Source organism: Eubalaena glacialis, chromosome 2 (genome assembly GCF_028564815.1).
Source record: "Eubalaena glacialis isolate mEubGla1 chromosome 2, mEubGla1.1.hap2.+ XY, whole genome shotgun sequence".
Taxonomy (NCBI): domain Eukaryota; kingdom Metazoa; phylum Chordata; class Mammalia; order Artiodactyla; family Balaenidae; genus Eubalaena; species Eubalaena glacialis.
In genome coordinates, this window is record NC_083717.1 from 100,938,499 (window position 1) to 100,963,900 (window position 25,402).

The 25,402-nt window shown below is 38.6% G+C and overlaps 1 protein-coding gene across 1 annotated transcript in view; it reads left to right on the forward strand.

Annotated features, from left to right (window-relative positions):
- The window catches only part of ATP8B4 (ATPase phospholipid transporting 8B4 (putative)), a 207,829-nt gene that overhangs the window by 142,945 nt on the left and 39,482 nt on the right, over positions 1-25,402 (forward strand). Inside the window, exons 16-22 of the mRNA XM_061181446.1 lie at positions 6,382-6,497; positions 9,841-10,005; positions 10,976-11,087; positions 12,835-12,940; positions 21,067-21,214; positions 24,039-24,222; positions 24,906-25,129. Coding sequence (XP_061037429.1) covers positions 6,382-6,497; positions 9,841-10,005; positions 10,976-11,087; positions 12,835-12,940; positions 21,067-21,214; positions 24,039-24,222; positions 24,906-25,129 — 1,055 coding nt within the window. The remainder of the gene's footprint in view (positions 1-6,381; positions 6,498-9,840; positions 10,006-10,975; positions 11,088-12,834; positions 12,941-21,066; positions 21,215-24,038; positions 24,223-24,905; positions 25,130-25,402) is intronic.

The window sequence follows — 25,402 nt, forward strand, 5'->3', positions numbered from 1 at the left end:
GAAGCTATTGCGGGATTCTAAGCGGTAGTGTGAAGATGACTCTGGCTGTATTGCAGAAGAGTTTGGAGGGAATGAGTAAAACCATTTAGGTTAATGTGTTAATCTAGGCAAGAGAGAAGGTGTCAGAGAGAAGTTCATGGCTTCGATTGGATGTATGGGTGATGAAGGGGGAGGAGCTTTGAGTGATGGCCAGATACCTGATTTGGGAGACTGAGTGAATGCTGAAGCTGGTTATTATTTTTTTTTAAAGACTTTTTTTTTTTTTAAAATGTGGACCATTTTTAAAGTCTTTATTGAAATTGTTTCAATATTACTTCTGTTTTACGTTTTGGTTTTTTTTTATGGCCGCGAGGAATGTGGGATCTTAGCTCCCTGACCAGGGATCAAACTCGCACCCCCTGTATTGGAAGGTGAAGTCGTAACCACTGGACCACCAGGGAAGTCCTGAAGCTGGTTATTAGGACTGGAGACATAGGAGGAGTAACTAGTCATTGGTGATAGATAACGTGTCCAGTTTGAGTTTGATGTGCTTGGGCACATCTAAGAGGAGATGTCCAGTTGGTAGTTGCATGTACAGGCAGAGGGAGTGCTGGAAATGGATTTAGGCAGGAGATACACATTTGAGAGCAATCATCCTGTCGATGAAAACTGAAGCCATAAAAAGAATGTGACTGCCCAATGAGAGTGTGAAGGATGGGAGGAGAAGTCAATCCTGGGTAAATCTCTGAAGAACACCAGTATTTAAAGGACAGGCAATGGAAGCAGATTCTATAACTAAAAATGTATGACCTTTGTCCAGGCTCTGCCCACATGTTATCTTGAACATTTAAAACTGCTATGTTATTTTTAATTTATTTTTAAAAGCTAACTTCTGAAATGACTGAGATTTTATTAGCCTAGAGATTTCCTAGCAGAAGTGACTATAAGCCTTGAATGAAAAGGGATATAAAACTTGCTGAGCCGCTAAAGGAAATGTTTAGTGAGTAAAATTAAACAGGATTCCATGAAATTGGGTTTACATAAACTCAAAATTTAAAGGGGCTAATGCTGAGTTAAGAGAAGGCATCAGATATGGAAAATCTTTATTAAATCAGAAAACTGTAGAGCTAGAAAGACCTTAGAAGTTAGGTTGTTTAAACATCTCCTTTTCACAAGTAGAAACTGAGACAAAGAGATGGTGAGGGATTTGCACAAATCAAGATCGGTCTGTGATTTCCCTAGACCAGTGGTTCTCAATGAGTGGTCTGGGGAACCCTAGGAAAACTTGATAGTTTTTCAGAGGCTGCACAAGGACAAAAATATTTTCATAATAATACTAATGTTACTTGTCTTTCCATTTTTTTTCTAATGAGTATATTGTGGAGGTTTACAAAAGCCATATGACATGTGATAATATAACAGATTGAATGCAAAAGAAGATATGAGAATCCAACTGTCTTCTATTAAGCCAGACATTAGAGAGATCTGTAAGGGACTTCCCTGGTGGTCCAGTGGTTAAGACTCCACACTTCTAAAGCAGGGGGTGTGGGTTCAATCCCTGGTCTGGGAACTAAGATCCCACATGCCACGTGGCATGGCCAAAAAAATAAATAAATAAAATAAAGATATCTGTAACCATATGAAACAATGCCTCTCCCTAAACTAAGTGTTTTTGTTTTGGAAAATATAGTTATTTTTCATAGAATTGTTATTTATGTAAATATATAATAGGTTTATTGTTATTATAATAATTATTCTTTTGGTAATATTATAATTAGTGTCTTAAGGCTATTGATACAATAAAATTTCTCAGTTTTAATTTCTAATGCAGTAAATATTGATAGATAGAACCTATATGGAGTCCTCATGAAGTTTTAAGAGTGTAAAGGGGTTCTGAGACCAAAAAGTTTGAGAACCGATATCCTACCTTGGACTATAAGAAATAAACAGTCATAGAGAAGTCATACTGGCAAATGTGGGATATATACACTTTGCCTTTATAGCTCTGGTAATGGAAGGGAGAAAATATGGGTGAAATTATTAAATTGGATTGTTGTATAAGAAAAGAAAGAGACAGACTTTCCTAGGATTAAATGTTCTGGAAATTATAAAAGTTGACTACGGGTCTTAGAAGATAAGATAAGCCCTAGACAAATCCTAATAAAAATCCTAATAAAAAAATATACAATGGAATACTACTCAGCCATAAAAAGGAACGAAATTGAGTCATTTGTTGAGACGTGGATGGATCTAGAGACTATCATACAGAGTGAAGTAAGTCAGAAAGAGAAAAACAAATATCGTATATGAATGCATGTATGTGGAACCTAGAAAAATGGTACAGATGAACCAGTTTGCAGGGCAGAAGTTGAGACACAGATGTAGAGAACAAACGTATGGACACCAAGGGGGGAAAACTGCGGTGGGGTGGGGATGGTGGTGTGCTGAATTGGGCGATTGGGATTGACATGTACACACTGATGTGTATAAAATTGATGACTGATTTAAAAAAAAAAAAAACCAGTGGCAGCTGATTGACTTAAACCCTGGTCATATGACATGAGGTGGGGGTGCTAAAAACTGCTTTTTCATCTCTGGCTCAGAATATCATATTTATGACTTGGTTTTTCTTATGATTTAGAAACTTGAGATGTCTCTCCTTGGAATCATCAGGAGAAAAATACAGTATTTCAGGTTCATTCTTGAAACCAGCTTCTCATGGTTAAGGTGTATTGACTAAAAGATCTTCCTTCTTCAAGAGATTCCAAACCTCTGTAAGACACTTCATTGTAATTGGAGAAAAAAGAAGAGTAAAATCAGGCCAGCAGCTGCGGGAGGCCAAGGCAGCCCCCAGGACTAGGGAAGGAGGAGGAGGAAGGGCAGAGAGTTGCCATTAGAGCAGACAACCTCCAGAGGGCGCTGAAGCACTGGCAGAGCCCACCTGCCACTCCCACTCTGGCACTCCAGGGTCAGATTTGGGTTTGGAGATGGGGTTGCTGTAACCCCAAGGAGGTGAGCAGAGAGGAGGAGTTGATTACCGGTCTCCTCTGACTCTCTGGCCCAAATTGCCTGGCTTCAGAGGGGGGACAGAGTTTTGCTTTCAGCAACTGATGGGGCACTTCCAGGCTGGTCGGGTTGCCCAGTGGCCCGACAGCCTGACAGGCTGACTGTGGTGTGACCGCCCTTTGTTTCTCCAGAATCTGTACATCAGGAGGTGCATGGTTGCGGGAGCCCATTCACCGCCACCAACCCCCCCCCCCATGGGGGATGGCACCTTCCCTGGCTGTACCCTATGATCACCAGGTACTTGAAATGAATGCAAGTTTTTTGACTTCAAGGAAAAGCCCACATAACCACTTCTGCCTCATAATGTGTGGGATTTACTATAATGCAAGGACATTATAAAGAACAGATAGAAAACTCACCTGTTGGTCTCCATGTAGGAGTTTATTTTGCATGAATCCCTCCTACATGAGTAGATAGCAGAGGTTTATTTTTGTTCCTGTGTGTGTAGTTGTGGCAGAGGATGTAGGTATGGTGATTTGAAGCCCTCAAAGTAATATTCTCAGAACTCTCAAGATTTCTCTTGATTGGAACCGAAAGAGACCTGGAAAAGGAGGAAAAGAAAGGGAGGAGGGAGAAAGAATGACTGTTTCTCAGTAAATTCACCTTCCTGGTTGATTGTTCTGTCTTCTCATTTCTTTTAACTTCTATGTATGTCTAATGGAATAATGTAGAAAGGCTGATTTTTATGCTTTAAAAGATTTTACATCACAAAGAACCTAGAAGTAGCTAACAGAACTTATTCAAATCAATTTTAGATAGAGACTTTGATATTAAATTTGTATACTAAAATGGGTTAATCCAAATTTTCTCTTTCTTTTTGAGTGAATATTTGTAACATATTTTTGTGGATAATAATTTATCCTAGATATACAAAACTGTGAGAATGGGTACCATTTTTTACCACTTAAATGATTTCTTTTAAATGAATAGATTGTACACTTTAAATGCCAAAAAAAAAAAAAAAATTTTCCAGAGTGCATTACATCTATTCAAGCTAGGAGGAAATTGGATTAGATTACGTGTTGACTAAGGGTTATTAAAGATTAGAGGAAGTGAGAAAATCATAATTCAAAGAGTCATGTACCACAATATTCATTGCAGCTCTATTTGCAATAGCCAGGACATGGAAGCAACCTAAGGGTCCATCGACAGATGAATGGATAAAGAAGATGTGGCACATATATACAATGGAATATTACTCAGCCATAAAAAAAAACAAAATTGAGTTATTTGTAGTGAGGTGGATGGACTTAAGAGTCTGTCATACAGAGTGAAGTAAGTCAGAAAGAGAAAAACAAATACCATATGCTAACACAAATATATGGAATCTAAAAAAAAAAATGGTTCTGAAGAACCTAGGGGCAAGACAGGAATAAAGACGCAGACATAGAGAATGGACTATGGACTTGAGGACACTGGGAGTGGGAAGGGTAAGCTGGGAAGAAGTGAGAGAGTGGCATGGACATATATACACTACCAAATGTAAAATAGATAGCTAGTGGGAAGCAGCTGCATAGCACAGGGAGATCAGCTCGATGCTTTGTGACCACCTAGAAGGGTGGGATAGGGAGAGTGGGAGGGAGCCGCGAGAGGGAGGAGATATGGGGATATATGTATATGTATAGCTGATTCACTTTGTTATAAAGCAGAAACTAACATACCATTGTAAAGCAATTATACTCCAATAAAGATGTTAAAAAAAAAAAAGATTAGAGGAAGCAACCTAAGTGTCCATCAACAAATGAATGGATAAAGAAGATGTGGTATATATCTTGTGGTATATACAATGGAATACTGCTCAGCCATAAAAAAGAATTAAATTTTGCCATTTGCAACTGCATGGATGTACTTAGAAGGTATTATGCTAAATGAAATAAGTCAGACAGAGAAAGACAAATACTGTATGATATCACTCATATGTGGAATCTTAAAAATACAACAAGCTAGTGAACATAACAAAAAAGAAGCAGACTCACAGATATAGAGAATAAACTAGTGGTTACCAGTGGGGAGAGGAAAGGGGGGAGGGGAAATTTAAGGGTGGGGATTAAGAGACACAAACTATTATGTATAAAATAAGCTACAAGCATATATTGTACAGCACAGGGAATAAGGCCAATATTGTATAATAACTATAAGTGGAGTATATCCTTTAAAAATTGTGAATCACTATATTGTACACCTGTAACACATAATGTTGTATGTCGACTATACTTCAATTAAAGAAAAGATTAGAGGGAAAAGTAATTTATTGTACTATTGTATTTATATTCCTTTAAATCAAGCTCTAAACTTTCTATCCTCTTAAACTAATAGTAGTCAATATTTATGTTCATCTGTTTTGAGGCATTCTATTTTTAGAGAAAAGGTATAATTGAGTGGAAAGCATGTAATAATCTTTGACTCGATGAAGCTTGTGAGGGTCAGTGTTCAGACCATGAAGTTGTGACACAGGCAGTTGTCCTAGATTATATCAGCCCTTCAGAAATAGTAGGGGAGAAATACATTGCTATGTCATTCATTCATTCATCCATTCATTCATTCAATAAATAATTAGGTGTCTGGTATCTGCCAAGCTGTAAAACCAAGCCTGCAAAGGCAGGCGTAAGGAAAGATTAGCTTAAAGAAAGATTTGTCTGACAGCAATATGTGCAACAGCCAGGGGAGGGCACGAGGATTGGAGAGGAGGGATTGGAGCCTAGTCAAGGCTGTCATTCCCAAACCTGGGGGGCAGGTTAAAAACACAGCCCTACTAATACAGACTTCCAGTGGGAAGAAGATAGAAACTTTAATTTCGAAAGCCCCCTGTGAAGTGTGCTTGAAGCCAGGATTGTGACCCAAGAATGAAAGGGCTTTTCCCAGGAGTAAAGGAGGGTGAAGAAATATGTCAGCAAGGACTGTGAACTAATGCATAAACCATGGCTTTGAATGGCTAGAATTCCATATGGAGATCATTTGGCATGACACTGATAGCTGATTCCTACAGTCAGTCTTGAATTTCACTTTAGGAGACAGGCAAAAAAAAGCTCTCAGTTCTGCTCAATAGAGAAGGCTTAATTTAAATGTATCAGCCCTTCAGAAATAGTAGTCAAGGAAAATAACAAGGTTGTACACATCAGAATGAAAACACTTTTTCCTGTAGATGGAATATTTCTAAGTTAATGAAACAGGAGTAAAGCCAGGTGACTTAGGTAATGACCTTTTAACCAAAGGCACTGAATACTTTACTACTGGCTAAAACATGCCCATTTCCAACTTGCCTGGCTAGAGCCCAGGGACAGTCAAGTTTTGATGGATTTCACTGAATATAATCTACTTTCCCAACTTTTTTTTCAGTTCGAAACCCAGAAGGACAGATAAAGCTTTATTCCAAAGGAGCAGACACTATTCTGTTTGAAAGACTTCATCCATCCAATGAAGACCTCCCGACTTTGACGTCAGACCATCTCAGTGTAAGTGCCTCTGTCATAAGGTTAGCACGGTGGCCCTTTGGCTGCTTCCTATGGTTAGGTCTTATTTTTAAAATATCAGTTAAATGATCTGACTTCTGAAATAGAAAGCATGTGAAGAACGGTTCCACAGGAAACTGTGCCAGTGAATGTTTAGAAACTGGCATGTGGACCTACCCCCTACCCTGCTGAGAGTCTGGTCAGTCTCACCGCAGGTGGATTAACACACAGCAGCTGAGAAGTAGCCACTAAGTGTGGGCTCCTGAACTCTGGCCAGGAGAAGACTCAAGACCCCAAGGGAAACCTGCTCTAACTTCCCTACAGCTGGGGACTGTTTCACCTGGGTGACTGGACTGGTTTAGGGAAGAGGATCTGGAGAGTTGCTTTCCCTTGGGTTCCGATGTGTCTGGTACTAATGGAATCTCTTATGGTTACCTCCAGGGAATAGTTCAGGGTCGTGTTTATGTGGTGAGGGGAAAATAATCTCTGTAGCCAACTTTCTTCTCTAAGGGTTCTCTTATTCAAGTCATAAATCATGATGCATCACTAGTGTTCCCTAGGTTGAAGTTACCAAATGCATACATCCTAAGATTATGCATAGTTTCTTTCCAAAAGCGTTGTAAAGGGAGCAGGGATGGTCTTTGGCACAGCTTTTTTTTTTTTTTGCAAAAGAGTAGGAGTCTATGAATTAATATGAACATTATCTGATTTAAACCTGAGATTCAAGGGTCTCTATTTGTTTGAGGTTCTGTTTAACCCAATATGAAATTTAAGGGCAATTGCTCAAAACTCTTATTTTCTCCTTGATTTCTCTCCTTTAAAAAACTATTGAGGAGTAGGATAGGGAGGGTGGGAGGGAGACGCAAGAGGGAGGGGATATGGGGATATATGCATACGTATAGCTGATTCACTTTGTTATACAGCAGAAACTAACACAACTTTGTAAAGCAATTATACTCCAATAAAGATGTTAAACAAAGATTTAAAAAATTTTAAAAACTTCCAAAAAAAAAAAACACCAACTATTGAGGATTCATTTTCTTTGCCAAGCCCTATATTTAACATAAAACATTCCCTGAATCTTTAAACAAACAAACAAACAAATAAAAAAACTCTGGCTGACTTTAAGTTTAAAGAATGATGGTTTGGTAATATTGGTTACAAACATAGCTATTGTTTTTGTCTTTCCAATAGAGCATTCTTGATTTTCTTTTAATCTTTTCCAGAAGGCTAGCATGGTCTTTTTAAATTTTTTTTTTTTTTTTATGAAAACAACATTGGCATCATAAGTATTTGATTTTGCCATTGCTCAAACACCAAGGCCCTGGATTTTCATACTAAAGTATGGGAAGCCAAATTTGATCTTTTTATGTTTCTGTGCAAAAGATTTATTTTCCAGGTAGTATCAATATGACTTCCTTTCGCTTCATTCACTTTATTCATTTTGACTTCTAAATTCTGTGGTTTTAAATTTATATTTAATTATTGATTTTTGAATTGTTTAATGATAGGAAACGACCTTGTTCAAATGTTCATTTAGAATTCAACTTGTGTTTCATGCACTAATTAAATAACTTAAATCATCTGTCCCCTTTTGTAGTGTCATCTTAGAGCTGATTCACTGCTGTGCAGAACAAAGAGAAAGGCACTGTAATGCCCAGTGCGGTTGCAAGGGAGACACAAGAGGGAGGAGATATGGGGATATATGTATACATATAGCTGATTCACTTTGTTATACAGCAGAAACTAACACACCATTGTAAAACAATTATGCTCCAATAAAGATGTTAAAAAAAAAAAAGTTAAAGTCAAAGAAGTGTTTGTGCAAATTAAGAGGACAAAAGATCCTTATAAAAGGCAGTAACTAGATTTTCAGATCAGTAGGGGACCCAGTGGTGGTCTTGGAGGAGGGCTTGTACAATGTGATTGCAATATCCAAAGTGCTACCACTGCCTACGAGATAAATTTGGATAATTTTTCTCATGGACTCTCTGGGCTAAACCACATCACTGCAGTATGCACTGACTTTTCTTTCCATTTACCTAATTAGGTTGTGTCATGGTTTAATTTATGCTTGATTGCAAACCTGTGTCTGTCTCATAAGCCAGAACACAACAGAGAAGACATGCTCTGTGGCAATGCCCAAAGGAGCAGAAATGGCTATGAAAATGCTTACACTGTAGAGGCCCATAAAATGACCACCGGAGGCCTAGGCAAAGTGGGAGGTTTTTAGCATTTCCCCAAGCATTCAACCAACATATGTTTCTAGCTATTGCAGCTGTGTGAAACACTTAGCAACTACCAGCCTCCTATTTTTATTTATTTATTTTCATGTTAGAAGGATAAAGCACTAGAGATATAATTTAAGATTGTTGGCTTCCTGAGGCACTAAAGGAAGAGTATGATCCTCTGATAAATTTGACCTATTATTAAATACTAACTCCATAGAAAATAGTTTCTAGAAAAATAATGATTTTTTAAAAAACTAACTGGACTTGACTGTCACTTTAAACTTTCAACAGTTTTATTATTAGAATTAGGCTTTAATATAGCAAAAAACGATTTACAGAAGTTCTAGGATGAAAAGTAAAAGTCAGCCTCCATTTCTAGTACTACTTCCCAGAAGCGAACATTTATATTAAACTTTTCTGCCTTTCTCTCTCACTTTTCCCCTAGAGTTATTATTATAACTTTAATTTACATCCTTAAATTTCTATCACCTGACATCTATTTATTCATCTATTATTGAATAAATGTATTTTATTGTGGAAAATTTCAAACATAAACACAAGTAAGACAGAGTTAATTTTAGACGTGGCTGTATTATTAGGAGGAAGGTGACAAGACTTTGGTGAGATGTCATGCTGCAGCCCCTTGAGAGAGCCTCCTACCTTTGATTTGAGAGCTATGACTCCTCTGAGAGTCCTTTCTTCTCCCCTAAAAGCCGAGGGGCATAGGCCTTGAAACAGGCTGGGTCCCTCACATTGCCAGCAGTGCTTCCTTCAGGCAGAGGATAGGTTAGAAACCAATATGTTGCTTCAAGTGGTTATCTCAAGTCGTGGGCACCATTGATCACCTCTCAACTAGGACCCTTCAGAGGGCATTTCAGCAGTCTTAAGGGGGAATGCTAGGTCCCTTGAATGTTTCAACCCAAACAAAACACAAAATAAAAATATCATCTCCCCTTTCCAAGGGGATTAGAAAGTTGGAGGTCAGGATGACTAAGTAGTGCTCTTGAGATAAAATGAATTTGAGTGCAGAACTTCTTACCCATTATTGTCGTTGTTGTTTTATTGCTGTGACTATTGTTTTGGGATGGTTCCTAAGTCTCCGTCTGCCCTGGCAGGAATTTGCAGGAGAAGGCCTTCGAACCTTGGCCATCGCATACAGAGATCTGGATGACAAGTACTTCAAAGAGTGGCATAAGATGCTTGAAGATGCAAATGCTGCCATAGATGACAGGGATGAACGGATAGCAGGGCTGTATGAAGAAATTGAAAGGGATTTGATGGTATGAGTTTAGAAGCATGATGGTTTGTGTTTACAGAAGGGGTAATATGTGTTTAGAGATCTAGCATGGGAATAATCCATTGGCTAAATCATCTTGCACACAGCAGATGTTACTCTTTCAAACAATGAATCATGCTTTACATGTTGACTTTGAGCTTGCCATATGTGGCCAGAGGATTATTTCTATTAACAGTAGCTTATGCAATTGGAAGTCCCCCAAGAGTAGAAGGTAGTAGACTCCCTATTCTTTGTCAGCCTCTTGTATGTCATGTTTTGTTTGATGTTATGTGTTGGTTTTTTTTCCTCCATGCTTTATAACCCACCTTTTTAGAGCAGGGAAACTTGCCATGAAGAGTGGGGCTCTAGCTGTAAGCCATCCTAGACCCATGAGATTCTGATGATATCTGTACTGTCCAGAGTGTGATATATTCTAGAAACTACTCTTCCCTGAGGCCCTAGTGGCCAGGATGCTTAGCTATTGTGAGGCACTAGGGAGCACACCTTGCTCATCTTTGGATGAAATATTGCACAAGAACCTTCACTTTTTAGTTTATGGCATCTGATGGTTTGTTAATTTAAGAGAATGGCTCTACTTTTTTTGTGATCCTGACTCTGAGATGAGGGCTCTCCTTTGTACCCTTCCATGTTAATATAACTGGGGGATTCTTAAGTCCTTAGAAGCCCGTATTATGCTAATATGTTATCTGAGCATATCAGATCCCTCATGTAAATTCTAACTCCCAGGATCTCTGCATTAATTGGAATGCCCATCAGTTGCCTTGATTAGGGAACCTCCTTCTAGGGTCCTTCCCAGCGCACCTCTGTACGTAATAGGATGCTTGTTATATCAGTGCATCATACTCTCCATCTTCAATTCATGTCCCTTGACCTCTAAACTCTGTGACTGAAAGCCGTGGATGTTATGGGTATTTTTTGCATGCATTAACATGAGGTATTCTTTTTTAATGAAGCTACTAGGTGCCACTGCTGTAGAAGATAAGTTACAAGAGGGTGTTATTGAAACGGTTACAAGCTTATCACTAGCCAATATTAAGATCTGGGTCCTAACAGGAGACAAACAAGGTAATTTGAAAATAGATGATGATGTTTTGACAAGGGGGCAGTAATTTCTGTGGTAAAATTTTAATTAACCAGAAAGCTTAATTAAGGAGACATTTGCCCAGTCCTCCGCATAGGAAAGAGTTGAAATACAAAAAGGAAAGCTCATATATTGCAAGAATTTGCTATCAAACTAACAAAATATCTTCTATAGTATACCCTGGGGCCAGCTGAGTTTCAGCTCAATTGCCTCTTAAAAATAATAGTTATACCCATAGGCAACAATGGTATTAAAAATGTTGAACTATTGGTTTGTATGTGCACTGCTCCTGGTTAGGAGAGGGAGTGACACAGCTCTGAAGCAGGACATTGGAGACCTCAGCATTACTTCTTTAGTTTCTTCATGGTAGGAAGGTTTGGGAATCTTAGAGGAGGGGTAGGCTTTGGAGAGGCTCAAGGAAGCAGCTGTTTATCAGCTGGTATGGAAATATTTTGGTATTTTAACAACTACCACAGCTGTACCAGTGCAATCTGGCTGAATTCCAGGACTGCCCATGCAGTTGTACAAGGAGAGCTGACCCACTTTCAGGCATGACAATACGCCAAGTCATCAGAGAAAGAATCATTACATTCAGAATACTGTGTTTCCTAAGAAAGAAAAGGGGATCAATACATTTTGGATCTATTGCTAGCAGTGGTTAAAACAAAAATGATTTTCTGCTTGGCCATCAGTGGACCAGAAATATTCAGTTAACTGGCACACATGTTTTTAAGATTCTATCTAACTTTTTTAGAACATTGGAGTATTTGCAGATATGACAAATCAGTTCTCTATATGTTCACTCAAATCACTGATTACAAAAAATAAACCATAGAGAGTCGAGCTCTGTGTTGTGTTATTAGACTTCCTAGAGTTTGATGTTGATCAGTGGGTACAGCTGTTCAATTAGTTATGAATATCCACAAGTTTACTGTTTAGCTTTCATTTCTGTGGTTTCTACAAAGGACATGCTGAGGTTTTATCAATTGTCTTCCTTGACTTAGGACAAACCTAATGATTCTATAGAATTCGCTGAAGTCTAACGACTCAGTAAAATTAGAATCAGATGATTATATTGCAGATGAAAGGAGGTACTTAACTATGGAGTCTAGCGGCTCCATTTCTACAAAATTAGAGGAAGGACTGGTCAATATCATGTAATACTCTAGTTATCTAGTAGCAGCAGTCCTGGTTTTTTTTGAGGTGATAGCCAAATTCCAAATTTCTATTCACTTAATGGAAATATGGCAATGTTGCATGTGGAAGAACTAAAAAATTTTGTAAGATCATTTTTGCTGTTCAAATGAACATTTTGTGAGATTTTTTTTCAATTTGTCTATTATATCAGATTGAATAATAGCTAAGTTTAGTATTTCAGCTCTCTAAAGGCAGTATTTGAGACTTCTGGTAAAATTTTTTAAATGTATACATTTTACTAATCACAAGATCTTGGGGTATTTTCATGAGTACTCATTTTGGGAATCAAAAAGTTTTTTAAAAAACTAGATGAGAATGCTGAGGATTCACAGATGTTGCTATTTCTCCATGGATTTAACAAATCTTTGAATTTCTCCCTGGGCTTCTTGTATTTTGTCACCGATCATGCCCCCTTTGAAGTTAAGGAGGCCTGTAGGCTGTAAGGAAATAGAGCAAGGGCCTCAAAACTTTTATGAGAAGGTACTTACGTTATTAAGTAATGTTCTAACTGAAGTCGGCTTTATTATGTGTCAGAAACTGCCATCAATATTGGCTATGCCTGCAACATGCTGACTGATGACATGAATGATGTGTTCATCATAGCAGGGAACACAGCTGTGGAGGTCAGAGAAGAACTCAGGTAAGTGCTAGAGGAAGGAGGAAAGGAAGAGAGGGAGGGGGAGGGGAAAGGAAGATCTGATAGTAGAGAAAGAGGAAAATCCCATTTGAAGAAGAACATTTTAAAAGTCTGCCTAATTATTTCCCCAGAACTTCAAAAAGTGCTGTCTTATAACAATTTTTGCTTGCTGGTGCTCGTAGGAGCTTCTCTAAACTCAGCCCAGTTTGGGTCTGGCCAAATGGCTTAGAGGCCAACTGCTTTGCCGCTTGCTTTTGCTACAGTCTCGAGGGGCAGCAGTGGGGCACGATGGGCTTCCTTCACGTGCCTCCATCATTTAACTTTTGTTCCTGAACTTTGAAAAGAAAGGAAGCCTTAACTGTCAGCACCCCACTTGATACTTATAGATGGAATCTCCCAACTTTTTTACACTGTCTTACTCACTCTAGAAAACTGCTATATCATGCTGGTTAGAAGCTATGACTGGAGACTCCATATGTATTTGCCAAATCAAAGTTGGGAAATCTCATGATTACTGACATAATTTTATTATTATTAATTCTATAAGTTTAACAAGAGAGTCCATAGGGTCTATTGGGAAAATATTAACAATTTATTTAATAATGAATAGTAATTAAATTTTTTACCTTGAGAAAATCTTTTTCTTTAAATGACTTTTTGTTTTGGGGGGAATTTAACTCTTGCTGAAGGAAGATCAATGTAAACAGATCAGGATTCTAACGAGCCTATTGCTAAATGCTTTGAGATAGTGCCTGGGACCCTATGGTAAGCAGTAGACATGCATTCTCTTGTTTCATTCTCAAAGCAACCCACTGGAAGGCGTTATCATTATCCTTGTTTTACAGATTAGGAAGTTGAGACACACATAGGGTAAACAATGTGCCCAAAGCTTCACAGCCGGTCAGTGGTTCAGCTGGGGTTGAATCTAAGCAGCGTGGCCTCAGAGCCTGTGCACCCACTCACTTGTCACGTGTCTCTCTAAACACACCTTGGGTGTATTCTTACTCTCTTTAAATAGCTAATATAAAAAATGCAGTTGTTGAGGCATATGGCTGTTTCACTTGAGGTCAGACACCAGGTTAGCAACTAGAGCAGAATGGATTTCAGGGAGAGACAGCAGGTGTAAGAGGAAGAGTACAGACTCTGTGTTAACTGGAGCCAAGTTGGAATCTTGTCTTCGTGCTCCTGGCTGGCTAAGTGACTTTTGAGATGCTATTCGACCTCTCTTTGTTTGGTTTCCTCATTTGTAAAATGGGACAACATACAAATACCTACCTTATAAATTATTTTATTTGGGGGATTAATATAAGAATGTAAAGCTTTACGGCCATTCAGTGAGCATCCGTCTTGCCTTCCCTCCTCTCTTTCCACTTCCTCCCTTCCTCTTGCCCTCTTTCTTCAGCCATTGTTCTCAATCTTTCCACCAAAAAGGACTAATTTTTAAAAATATTTCCCCAATAGACCCTATGGAGTCTATTATTAAAATTATATAAATAATAATAATAAAATTATATCAGTCACAGTTAATTAGATTTCCTAATTTTTTTTTGGCAAAGACACACATAATCTTCAGTCACAGCTTCTAACCAGTGTGATATAGCAGTTTTTTTACACCAGGTTGATGTAAGGTAGCTGAAAGGAAAATAAAACTTTAAAAACTTAGGGAATCTCTACGTTCTTATCATAGAAAATTCTACACTTTTCATTAACCTTCTTAAGATACTGAAAACAACATGGTGACTCCCAGTACAAATTTTACGGATCCTCTTCCTCTGTTGATTACATTGAATAACAATATTGCAGGTTGATGGAACAGCACACACAAAGGCATACAGACGTGAAAGATATGTTATATTCCAGGAGCAACCTGTCAAGTTGTAGCTGGAGTGTACTACAGAGTTATGGGCGGGGATAATTTTTCAGAGATGAAGTGGTGATAGATTGAGTGTTAAGCCAAAGTGAATACACTTTATCCTGAAGGTACTGGATGGATGGAGAGGACTTCTAAGCAGAAAAGAGACAAATCCAATTTTGCACTTTAGAAATAACACTCTAGTGGCAGGATAGATGGAGTATGTTGGATGGAAAAATGAATGGGATGGGGAGATGGATCAAGAAGCTGTTGGAATACTCAAGTTTAGGGGTGATGAGGGTTGAACTAAGGCAGCGAGGTGGTAAGAACGGGCAAGGAAAAAGTGGAATGAAATTGACAGCTGTTTCGGAGGTAGAATGGATAGGACTTGGAATTCGATTTGATGTGAAGAGACGTAGACGGAGGCTCTGTCATTTCTAGCTTGTCTGACTTCACAGCCTGGAATACACTGAGCTGTGCAAGAACAGGAACTCATTAAATTTTCTAAAACTGAACTTGAACCCCTTTTCTGCCTGATGACAGAACAACTAAGTTAGGCACTTTGGGTAAATTTAGTTCACGTCTAGGATGGGCAATTGCCTTACCTGTCGCTGATCCTCAGCGTCTATCCTGTGGCATCTGGCACTTCCCATTTCTGTGTCCCTGTCTGGTCTCTGGTCTCTGGTCTCTGGGTTGCTGGCTGTCCCTCTTGGCTGACTTCCGCATCCTCCTGGGGAAACATAGAAGTTTAGGGGCTCTTCCTTACCTCTCTGTGTCTGAGAAGTGCTCTCACATGGTTACCTCTCTTCCTGAAATCCCTTTCTTCTACTACCCTCCATGTCACCGTGCTTCAGTGACAACGCGTCCATACTCAGATTCCCAAAAACTTATCTGAGAATTCCATTATCCTTTCCCAGTCCAGGGTGTGGGTCAGCACCCAGGCTTCTTTTAGTGATTCACGAACATCTAACCTCCTCTTCAAAGTCCCTCTCCTCTAGGCTGGATGGGAAATGGAGAAAAGGAGTCATTTTTTTCTAGTCTGTTGCTTAGGGCAACATTTTATGCCCTGATTCCTTTAAGGATTAGTTTTTTGACACTTGAAGAAACTTTTCTCTTCCCTCTCAAAAAGCCCAATTAGTGGAATTCCAGATTGCTGGAATTCAGGATGACAATGCTGCTATGAGTTTCAGGAGTCTATTTTGGTACTCAGAAAACAAAATCTTGACTCTTTTGTTTTCTCTGTACTTGGCTCTGTCAGATCCCCCAAGGCAAGGTATGTTTCTGAGTAAACAGAGAGGGTCATCTGTGGTGGCCGTGATGATTGCAGAAGGGGTGGGGAACTGAAGTTAATTTCTCAAGATTTTATCCAGCCACATGTGGTTGACTAAGTAGGTGACATAACTGTCATTACGTGGAAGGAATGTGGAGAAATATGAATTCTTATATACTGTTGTTGGGAGTGTAAGTTGGTAGAAACTTTCTAGAGGGTGAACTAACAATATATTTCAAAATTATGTATGTGCACAGTTTTGACCCAATGATTCTTACTTCTAGGAATTGTCCTTAAGAAAAATAAATGGACAAATGTATGTGTGTTTGTGTGTACGTGTGTGTGTTTGTATACATACATACATATTGTGGCATCGATTATGATAATAGGAAATTAGAAATTGCTCAAATACCCAGCCACAGGGATTTTGTTAATTACTACGATATATAGATGGAGTGAGAGACTATGCAGTCTTAAAAGTGATTATGTGTTTTTTGACATTGGAAGATGTCCACGATATATTTAAGTGAAAAATGAGTTTATGAAATTTCATGCATAACATGATCCATTTTTTCAAAAAAAGTATATATGTATGTATGTATGTATACGTATAAAACACTATACATGTATATCCATATCTATCTACCTACCTCCCCATCAAGTTCTCGAGATCATATACATACAGTTGTTCTCTCTTGGTGATGCAATTATGGATCATGTTTGCTTTCTTCGTTATGGCTCTTTGTGTTATCTGAAGTTGTAATAGCGTCCATACAATACTTTTACAATTAGGAAAAAAGCCAAAAGATTATCTCCATTTTTTTTTAGTGAGAAGAAAAAAAATATTCAGAGGGAAAAAAATAAAGATTTTCCATCTAGACTAATTATTTCAGGACTCTTGAGGCCACCTTGTTTAACTTGCTGGCAAATAATGTATATTTCAACTCAGATTTGGAAATTACCCCATTCTGAGACTCTACGACAGAGAGGCAATGAATGATAGAAAATTCTGTATGAGAAGAATCAATACATTTATAGTATGCATTTGCTTAATGTTAGGGGGAAAAAACAACATCCAAGAAAAGTTATTACTGGAGCTGCTGCTCTCTATAATCCTAATCTTGGCTACTTATATCTAAAGCCATGGTTTGGGGGATGAAATACTGAAATCGTAAATTTACACCACTCAATTTTCTTGTGTTACACCTTTGAGTTCAGTGGGAGTTCATGCAAAAACATTAAAAAGAAGTATCAGAAAGAATAGGATCTAAGTGATAGTAACTATTGGGAGGAAATGACCTAAATGCTCATATTTAAACCTGTCAAATATGTTTCAATTATTTCATAAACATTGATATGTAATTTTCATGCATATCATGCATGCATACAGCTTGTTTCAAATCTAATGTCATGAAAATGTTTTAGACACATTGAGTCCTGGGTTAACTTTGCTGCCATAGCTGCTTTAGTATTCAGGGCATGCCCAGAAATCTACAATTAAACCCTGTCATGCTTTCTCCAAAGATTACTGCATTGATTACATTTCCTCAATACATATGTCTTCTGCCCAAAGAAAAGCGGACTGAGGATGTCATTTTGCTTGGGCTGACAAGCAAACCCATTACATGTTTCATTTTTGTTGTATTGATCACATGTTTTATTGTTAGGAAAATTAATTAAACCAGGAAGTGACTCTACTGCTTCTGAGTAGTATCCTAGTGATATACCTAGGAACTGACATTTCCTCTTTCATCAACAAAATACATATTGCATTTTTTGCACACCTACTTGATGGAAAGTTATTGTTTGAATGAGCAGGGTTCATAAATGCAAATGGCTCCAGGGCCAGGAAGGTAATATTAGTTGTGTGATCTGGGCTGTACAAGGCATTATGGAGTGTTTGGGGCTTTGGTGAAGACGAACAACACGTTGTCCGTAAATTCATACGGATTCTTTTTAAACATTATGCAGGCCAAACAAGATGCACCTTGTTTCTAATTCCCAATTTCTAGTCACCCTGGCAAAATGTTTTAGTAAGTTTAGTTTCTACCATAAACTGTAAAATTTTAGAGTACTCAGTAATATTGGAGACCTTCCAGTACAGCCTGATACAGCTGCCCGAGTTTTCATAATGGTATCAACCAGTGTGATTCGCTGGTATCATTCCCCTAGATTCTAATAAAGATACCGCTTCAGGGGTTGAGTATCTTATAGGTCACACAGTTAATAAGGGATGAAACTCGGGCTTGACATCAAAATTTCATGTACTTTCTCCCTTTCTCTACTGTTGGCAGGGTACTCTTTTCCCCTAACTGGTGCTCTAGCACTATGCCTTTTTCCCAACCTAGAGGCAGCCTGTAGCTAACTATATGTGTAAACCTTTTGGTGCAGTAGACAGAGCACTAGGAATTTGAAGACCTGGGTTCTCGCCTGGGTCTGTAACTGACTAATCAATTGGCTAGAGGTCAGATAACTCAACTGTGGGCATATGAGATATCAGAGGCAGACCTTGGGCGTGAAGCCAGATCTCCAGGTTTCAAGCCCAATGCTCATATCAAAGTCAAAATTGTATTCGTCTAAACATGACGTCATGGTTTCATTCTATTTTCTAACAGGTCGTTTTAAGGTTTGAATATAGAGCGCCTTAAGAAGACTGACAAAATGACTCTTTCTCCTACCATCTCTTTTCTTTATAGATTGCATGTAAGCCAACGTGGGCCTAACTGTGCTTTGCTGTGTTTGTGGTGGCATGGGGCTGTGAATGCCAAAGTCGCCTCAACCGATAATGCCTTTCTGCATGCCAACATTGTAACAGACTGCCCTTCATTACAGAGCTTGGAAAAATCAGGCACTCTTCTGTTTTAGCATTTGTTACTTGTATTCTGTAGTAAAGCATTGTGTATCATGCCTGCAAAAATGTATAGTTCATATTCCACGAAGGGAGTTATGTGTCGCTTTTTCCCTCCTAATAAATTGTTTGGCGAGGACCAGCTGGTGTTTGAAGAGCTAAGTTCCAGGAAGAAAAAGAAATGACAGCTATAGAGCATGGGCAAAGGGCTGGCCTGTGTGGAGGGAGTGCGGTGGGAATTTAAGCAGAGCCGGAAACACTGTCCCTTTTCTGCCCGGAAAAGGGTTCATGTGAGAAGTTAGGAAGACAGTTTAGGGGAAAAAAATCCTAAGTAAATAGAATTTCAGCCAATACTTTGATGAACTTCACCCTTCTTTGGAATGTTTTCGTTCTCTGGGGGAAAACAGAGTTTGAGTCATTTATACAGCAAGTGAGAACTTTACTGAAAAGGAAACTTCAGGAGATGTTTGCCCTTTGGTGCTTTCTGAGGACCTAATTTATGAGCTCTGCAACACTGTCAGAGAAATGTTCATTTTGGAGGAACTTGTCTCTCTTGCTTTCTTCATTATATGGACTGTAAATTTTCATGTCTGTGAGGAGGATTCCCTGACATGATTATCTGATGCAAAAGCCCTGCATCTCCCACTTAAAACAATGATTTTTCATGTCTGTTCTCCCTCCTGCTCCCCTCCTTAACTCCCTAAACTTCACACATAGCACTCTGACTTTATAAATCTTTTTCTTTGATTCTGCAAACTGATTGCTAAAACGTATAATATCATCATCCCTGGTGCCAAGGGCATGTAACCTTTGGGTTCTCTGGGTTCCTAAATGCAGGATGTGATTTTGGTCCTGGACAGCAGAAGGAGATGTTGAGCCAGAAGATGTGTTTTTTTTAAAAAAAAAACTTAACTTGTAAACAATTAGTGTTACATTTTCAAATAATTAGAAAGCTGAGGGGTAAAATGATTGTTTTTGAAATGTGAACATTCTCTTCTTTCAGAGGAGCCACAGCAAAAAACCATTTAAATAAATGCTTTCTACATAAGATGGGTCTTTGGGGAACCATTTCATTTTGCTGTAAGACAAAACATCCATTTTCTGGCCTGTCTCTCACTCCCCATTCTGTCCTGGGCACTTGTTTTGTATATGCTAGTTGTGGCCTAAAGTGTTGGTGGCTGGCTTTGGCACTCAACTTCCGGAGCGCTGACTGTGTAGTTCCCTGGTTGTGACTGAAAGTTCTAGCAATCATGTCAGCTTGCCCTATGTTACTTCAGAGCCTGTCATCCAAGGGGTTCAGAGAGGAAATTTTCCTTCCTTTAAAGGCATTGTCTTTCCATTTTGAAGAGAAGAATAAAATGCCACTTCTAACGGTGTTAAGTCACCGTACAATCTTCCTCTTAAACAGCAGAGATGGTTGAGTTGTGGGCAGGGTTATTCTAGTGCTGATTAGATCTAGGACACTGGAGAGAGTTTCCATTTGGAACCACCCTCTACACTTTGGTGTCTGTAGTTTCTTTCCCAGAAGATTTATTCTATTGTTTCAGCTGATGAGTACAATTTTCACTTAAAATATTCCATTATGTTATAATGACTGTGCCAATTCAGTAAATGCCATTATTTGTTTTTATTGTCAAATTTCTAAAAGATGTGCTTCTCAGAGGACTGCCGTTTTAAGTTGGATCATATTACATTGTTCTACAAGTTGATTAATTTATTTTATATACAGAATTCCCTGGAATTCCTAGAAGATTTCATCAGTTGTCTTTAGTCTTTCCCTTTGCACTGTTTAACAACATCAGGTGCCAGATCAGTGGTTCTTAAGTCCATGAAGCTCAGGTAACCTTACGTATCAAATTTATCAAGAGCCCCTAGTTCAAGCCAGCTCAAGATGATGATTTAGCTTTTAGGTAATTTAAAACGTTTGAGATGATTCTGTTTTCCTTATGTTTACCCTCCTACTTCCTGGAATTTGCAAATTTGCTATGGTATCCTCATCACAAAGAATTATCCAGCTAGCTTACTGAAACTGTATCTCATGCAGCAGTCTGTCTGAATAGTGATGAAATGAATTTACCTCTAGGCCAGTCTCTCCTTAGAGTTAATAGGTATGCTCTGTATACTTTGTTATGATTTGCCTTCCTCCCCTCTCCTTTAAGGAAAGCAAAGGAAAATTTGTTTGGACAAAACAGAAGTTTTTCCAATGGCCATGTAGTTTTTGAAAAAAAGCAGCCGCTGGAGTTGGACTCAGTTGTAGAAGAAACCGTAACAGGGGATTATGCCTTAATCATAAATGGCCACAGTTTGGTGAGTTCACTTAAGGCTTTTTTGTTTCTTTTTCTCCACCCCAATAATCATTTCTTTTGTGCTGTCATAATGAAATCTTCTTTTGTGTATTCAAAACAAATGACACTACTAGAAATAGGGCATATGCACTGATTTCCTGTTTGCAAAGGAAAGGGAAACTTCTAATATATATTTCATACATTATTGCTTGAACCACCACAGTGAAGGGGAGGATCTGAAGAAATACTGAATTCAGAGGATATCAATCTTGTCTAAATGACTACAGACCATTTAGCAGTACTGTTTAAGTGCTTTTCTGAGGGAGAGTGTCACAGCTCCCTGTTGTTTAATTAAAATAATGAACCTGGATGGATGTATTGCAATTATTGCTCTTGCTAATGTTCGTGATTTGCAGAGCACAACCTGACCTTCATATAATTACCACACCAAATTATTGCCATTAAGATACCTCTAGTGGTTTTTCTAAATAGCAGTATTTTAGAGCGATGCCAAACAATTTGCTTTGATTAGGAAATCTGGTTCTTGTCGTAATAGAATAAACTTGCATTGTACTTTTAATGTAGTTCAGGTTCCAAATCTTGAACAAATATCAAAAGCTCTTCTGAGTTTCTAATTTAGAAAACAAAAGCTCTGATTGTACTCCAGTGAAATTATCATTTATATGCACAAAGAGCTAATCTCACATCTTTCTCCGGCTTTGATGATCATTTTTCACTTTTCGGAGTTTGGAAAATAAACGTATCTTCTTATAGACAGTTTCTTAGAGGACAAAAGAAGTTGGAAATGAGTATATTGTATCTCCCCCCTTGTGATCAGCTGTCTGTTAGCTCTTAGTGCTTAGAGCGTTATCCAGCTGGATTCCAGACGTAATGATGTGTTGCCTTCTACACCATGGAAAGTTACAGAGCTCAGTTGCAGGCCAAGCTTAGTTGAAAGTTTGTCCAGATGACACGAATTTCTCCTTTGCACAAATGAGCAGCAACTGAAAATTCTAAGCCTGTCAGCTGGGACTTAGAGCTGGTGGTCTTCGAGCTGAATTGCCCAGGGACCAACCACAATAGGGAAAGGGTCCCTAATGAGTTGTGCTTTGACTTTCCCTCAGGCTCAAAGAGGCCGGTGTGTGGGCAGTTAGAGTACTAAGGTGATAACACACATGATTCTCTCTCTGTCTCTAAATCTGTTGAAAGAAAGAGCTAAGATAGACACTCTTCAAGAACCCCCTCAGCTTCAAAGCCTGAAGCTTATGAAACCATGAAATGCCATTTTTAATTTAAGGAGAATTGACTGTGTTTCTGCTAGTATGGTCAGAAGTTTTTTTAAAAAAATCATGATTCCAATTTGCTCAAATCTTGATGCTTTGCAGGATGTAATTGGGTCTTTCTTTCTCACCGTCTGTGTCTAGGTTTTTCACTTGTTGATAAAAAAGAAAAAAGAAAAGAGAGAGATGGGAACCATTCTGAGCAAGACAGCCAGTTAGTAATACGCTTTCTCTTTCAGAGAGGGTAATTATATTTGAGAAAGCTAACTCACAATTTCCCCTAAGAATTGTAGGCTTTGACATGAGAATTTTCTACATTAGAGTCATGTTTTTATATTCATTCAACCATCCTTCCATTCATCCCCCCATCCTTCCATTCATCCCATTAACATTCATTAAGCATGCCCAGGTCACCATGCTAGAGCCTGAGGATAAGGATGTGAAGAGAACACAGTCCTTGTTTTAGGGATTGTCATCTGGTGAGAGCTAATCTCACAGTGGTATGACAAATACTATAAGGAAGAATGGACACAGTGCTTTGAGAGCATAGAGGCAAAGCAGCACATTTAGTTCCTCATGGGAAAATCAGGGAAGACTTCCTGGAGGAAGTGATGTTTTCAGGTAGAGGAGACAGCAAGTGCAAAGGCACAAAGGCAAGAAAGAACCTGCCAAATTATGGAAGCAAGCAACTTGGCCTGACAGGAGTAAAGAGTAAACCTGAAGGTGGTGGTAGAAGACAGACTCAAAAGGAATATAGGGGCCAGAGTGTGAATGCGCTGTGAACATCTTGCTAAAGATTCATTCAAAGATAATGATGAGTCAAAGTTTAGGTGGATTCCTGTTTTCTCTTAATGTGTTTATTAAATAATGTAGAGATGTTTTCTAGAAAAAAATTGTAGTTAATTGCAAAGGATTATGTTCTCTTTTTCAGTCCTTCTTTGGTATGTCTAAAGGCTCTGATGTATTTGGAGAAGTGCAAGGGTGTAAATGGTTGGGGAACCCTGTCTGAGAAACAGGTTGCATGCCACCCTTTGCACAGGCCTCTCTTGATTTCAGTCACTATGTTCTTCAAGGGCTAATCTCCAGATCATCTGCTTCTCATTTGCTCTCACATTAACAACCACAACAAAAAACACTAAATATACAAAACAACAGTGCAAAGGAAACAAAAATGTCATCATGTAGAACAAACAAATCATCATTTTGTAGTTCATTCTAAACTTGGTGAGGTGACGGATTGGTTTTGTCCTTTGCTTTTCCTTATTTTAGTGGATTCCGGACCTTTTCCGGCATTCAACTGTATCTCTCCAATGCAGCATGATAATGCATCAAGGAAGACACACAGGGCACTGCGTCTTTTACTTTTATGGTAAAATTCCTTGGCACTAAGTAGGAGTTCAATACTCTTTTCTTTTGTTGTTTGTGTGGCCCTGAGTCAACAATGACTTGTTGAAGTGAATTAAACTGTTGAGAAATCAGCTGAGAAACAAGAAATCTGCTTCCCAAATGACATCTCTCATTTATTATTTCTCGTTCTATTGTGGATTTAAAAAAAAAATAACATAGGCCCATGCTCTAGAAAATGATGTCAAGAACGATCTTCTAGAACTTGCCTGCATGTGTAAGACTGTGGTTTGCTGCCGAGTCACCCCTCTCCAGAAAGCTCAAGTAGTAGAGCTGGTGAAGAAGCACAGAAATGCTGTCACTTTGGCCATAGGCGATGGAGCCAATGACGTCAGCATGATCAAAAGTAAGGGGACATTTGCTCAATGGGGCGTGCTGCAGACCTGGAGCTCCCAGGTTCAGCACTTGGCAATATGTAATGGAGATTGCATTGCAATTTAATTTTCCCAGTGTTTCTGAAATGAATACTTTTAGGACTCAATTCATCCACCATTATTAGCACTCATTAAAAGAAAAAAAAGAAAACACCTTGTCTTTAATTAAATCATTTATGTATTGGTCACTGTTTGGAGAAACAAGTAGCTATGGTGTAGAGGAATGAACATTAGATACACAGTCCCAACACTAAGGTTTAGTCCCAGCTTTGCCACTTACAAATTATAAAACTTTGTTCAAGTTACTGAACTTGCTGAGCCAATTTTCTCTTTTGTAAAACTAGGATAAATACCTGTCATGAGTGTTTCATGAGATAATGTATGGGAAAAATTATAAATGCTATGGGTTTCTGTGAATAAATAATAACATACAAGAAGAGTGATAGGGGAATTCCCTGGCGGTCCGGTGGTTAAGACTTGGCGCTTCCACTGCTGGGGGCCCGGGTTTGATACCTGATCGGGGAATTAAGATCCCGCAAGCCGAGTGGCATGGCCAAAAAATAAAAAAATAAATTAAAGAAAGAGGAGTGATAGGTTCCCCAAAAAGGTTGTGTCTTTGTTTGGGGAGTGAAACTGTCCCTCTTCTCCTTTGTAGGTGCTCACATTGGCGTCGGCATCAGCGGCCAGGAAGGACTGCAGGCAGTCCTAGCCAGCGACTACGCATTTGCACAGTTTAGATACCTCCAAAGGCTGCTCCTTGTTCATGGAAGGTGGTCCTATTTCCGAATGTGCAAATTCTTATGCTATTTCTTCTATAAGAATTTTGCATTCACACTTGTGCATTTCTGGTTTGGTTTCTTCTGTGGTTTCTCAGCCCAGGTTGGTAAAAAAGTTTCTTTCTTTTATACGATCCCCTGGATTGTAGATGACTGTTATACATGGCTCTTTACTAATCAATAGAGATCATTTTTATATGTCTAATATTAATGACAGTGTGACAAATTATGTAATTGATAGTTGACTTGAGCTTTGAACCCAAGAAGAATATATATTTAGCTAGAGTTTTATTTTTTGCTTATTTACATAGTAACTAATGACAACTCCTTCCTATGCATTTTAAAGTCTTTATTGAAATTTTGGGTATGATGACAG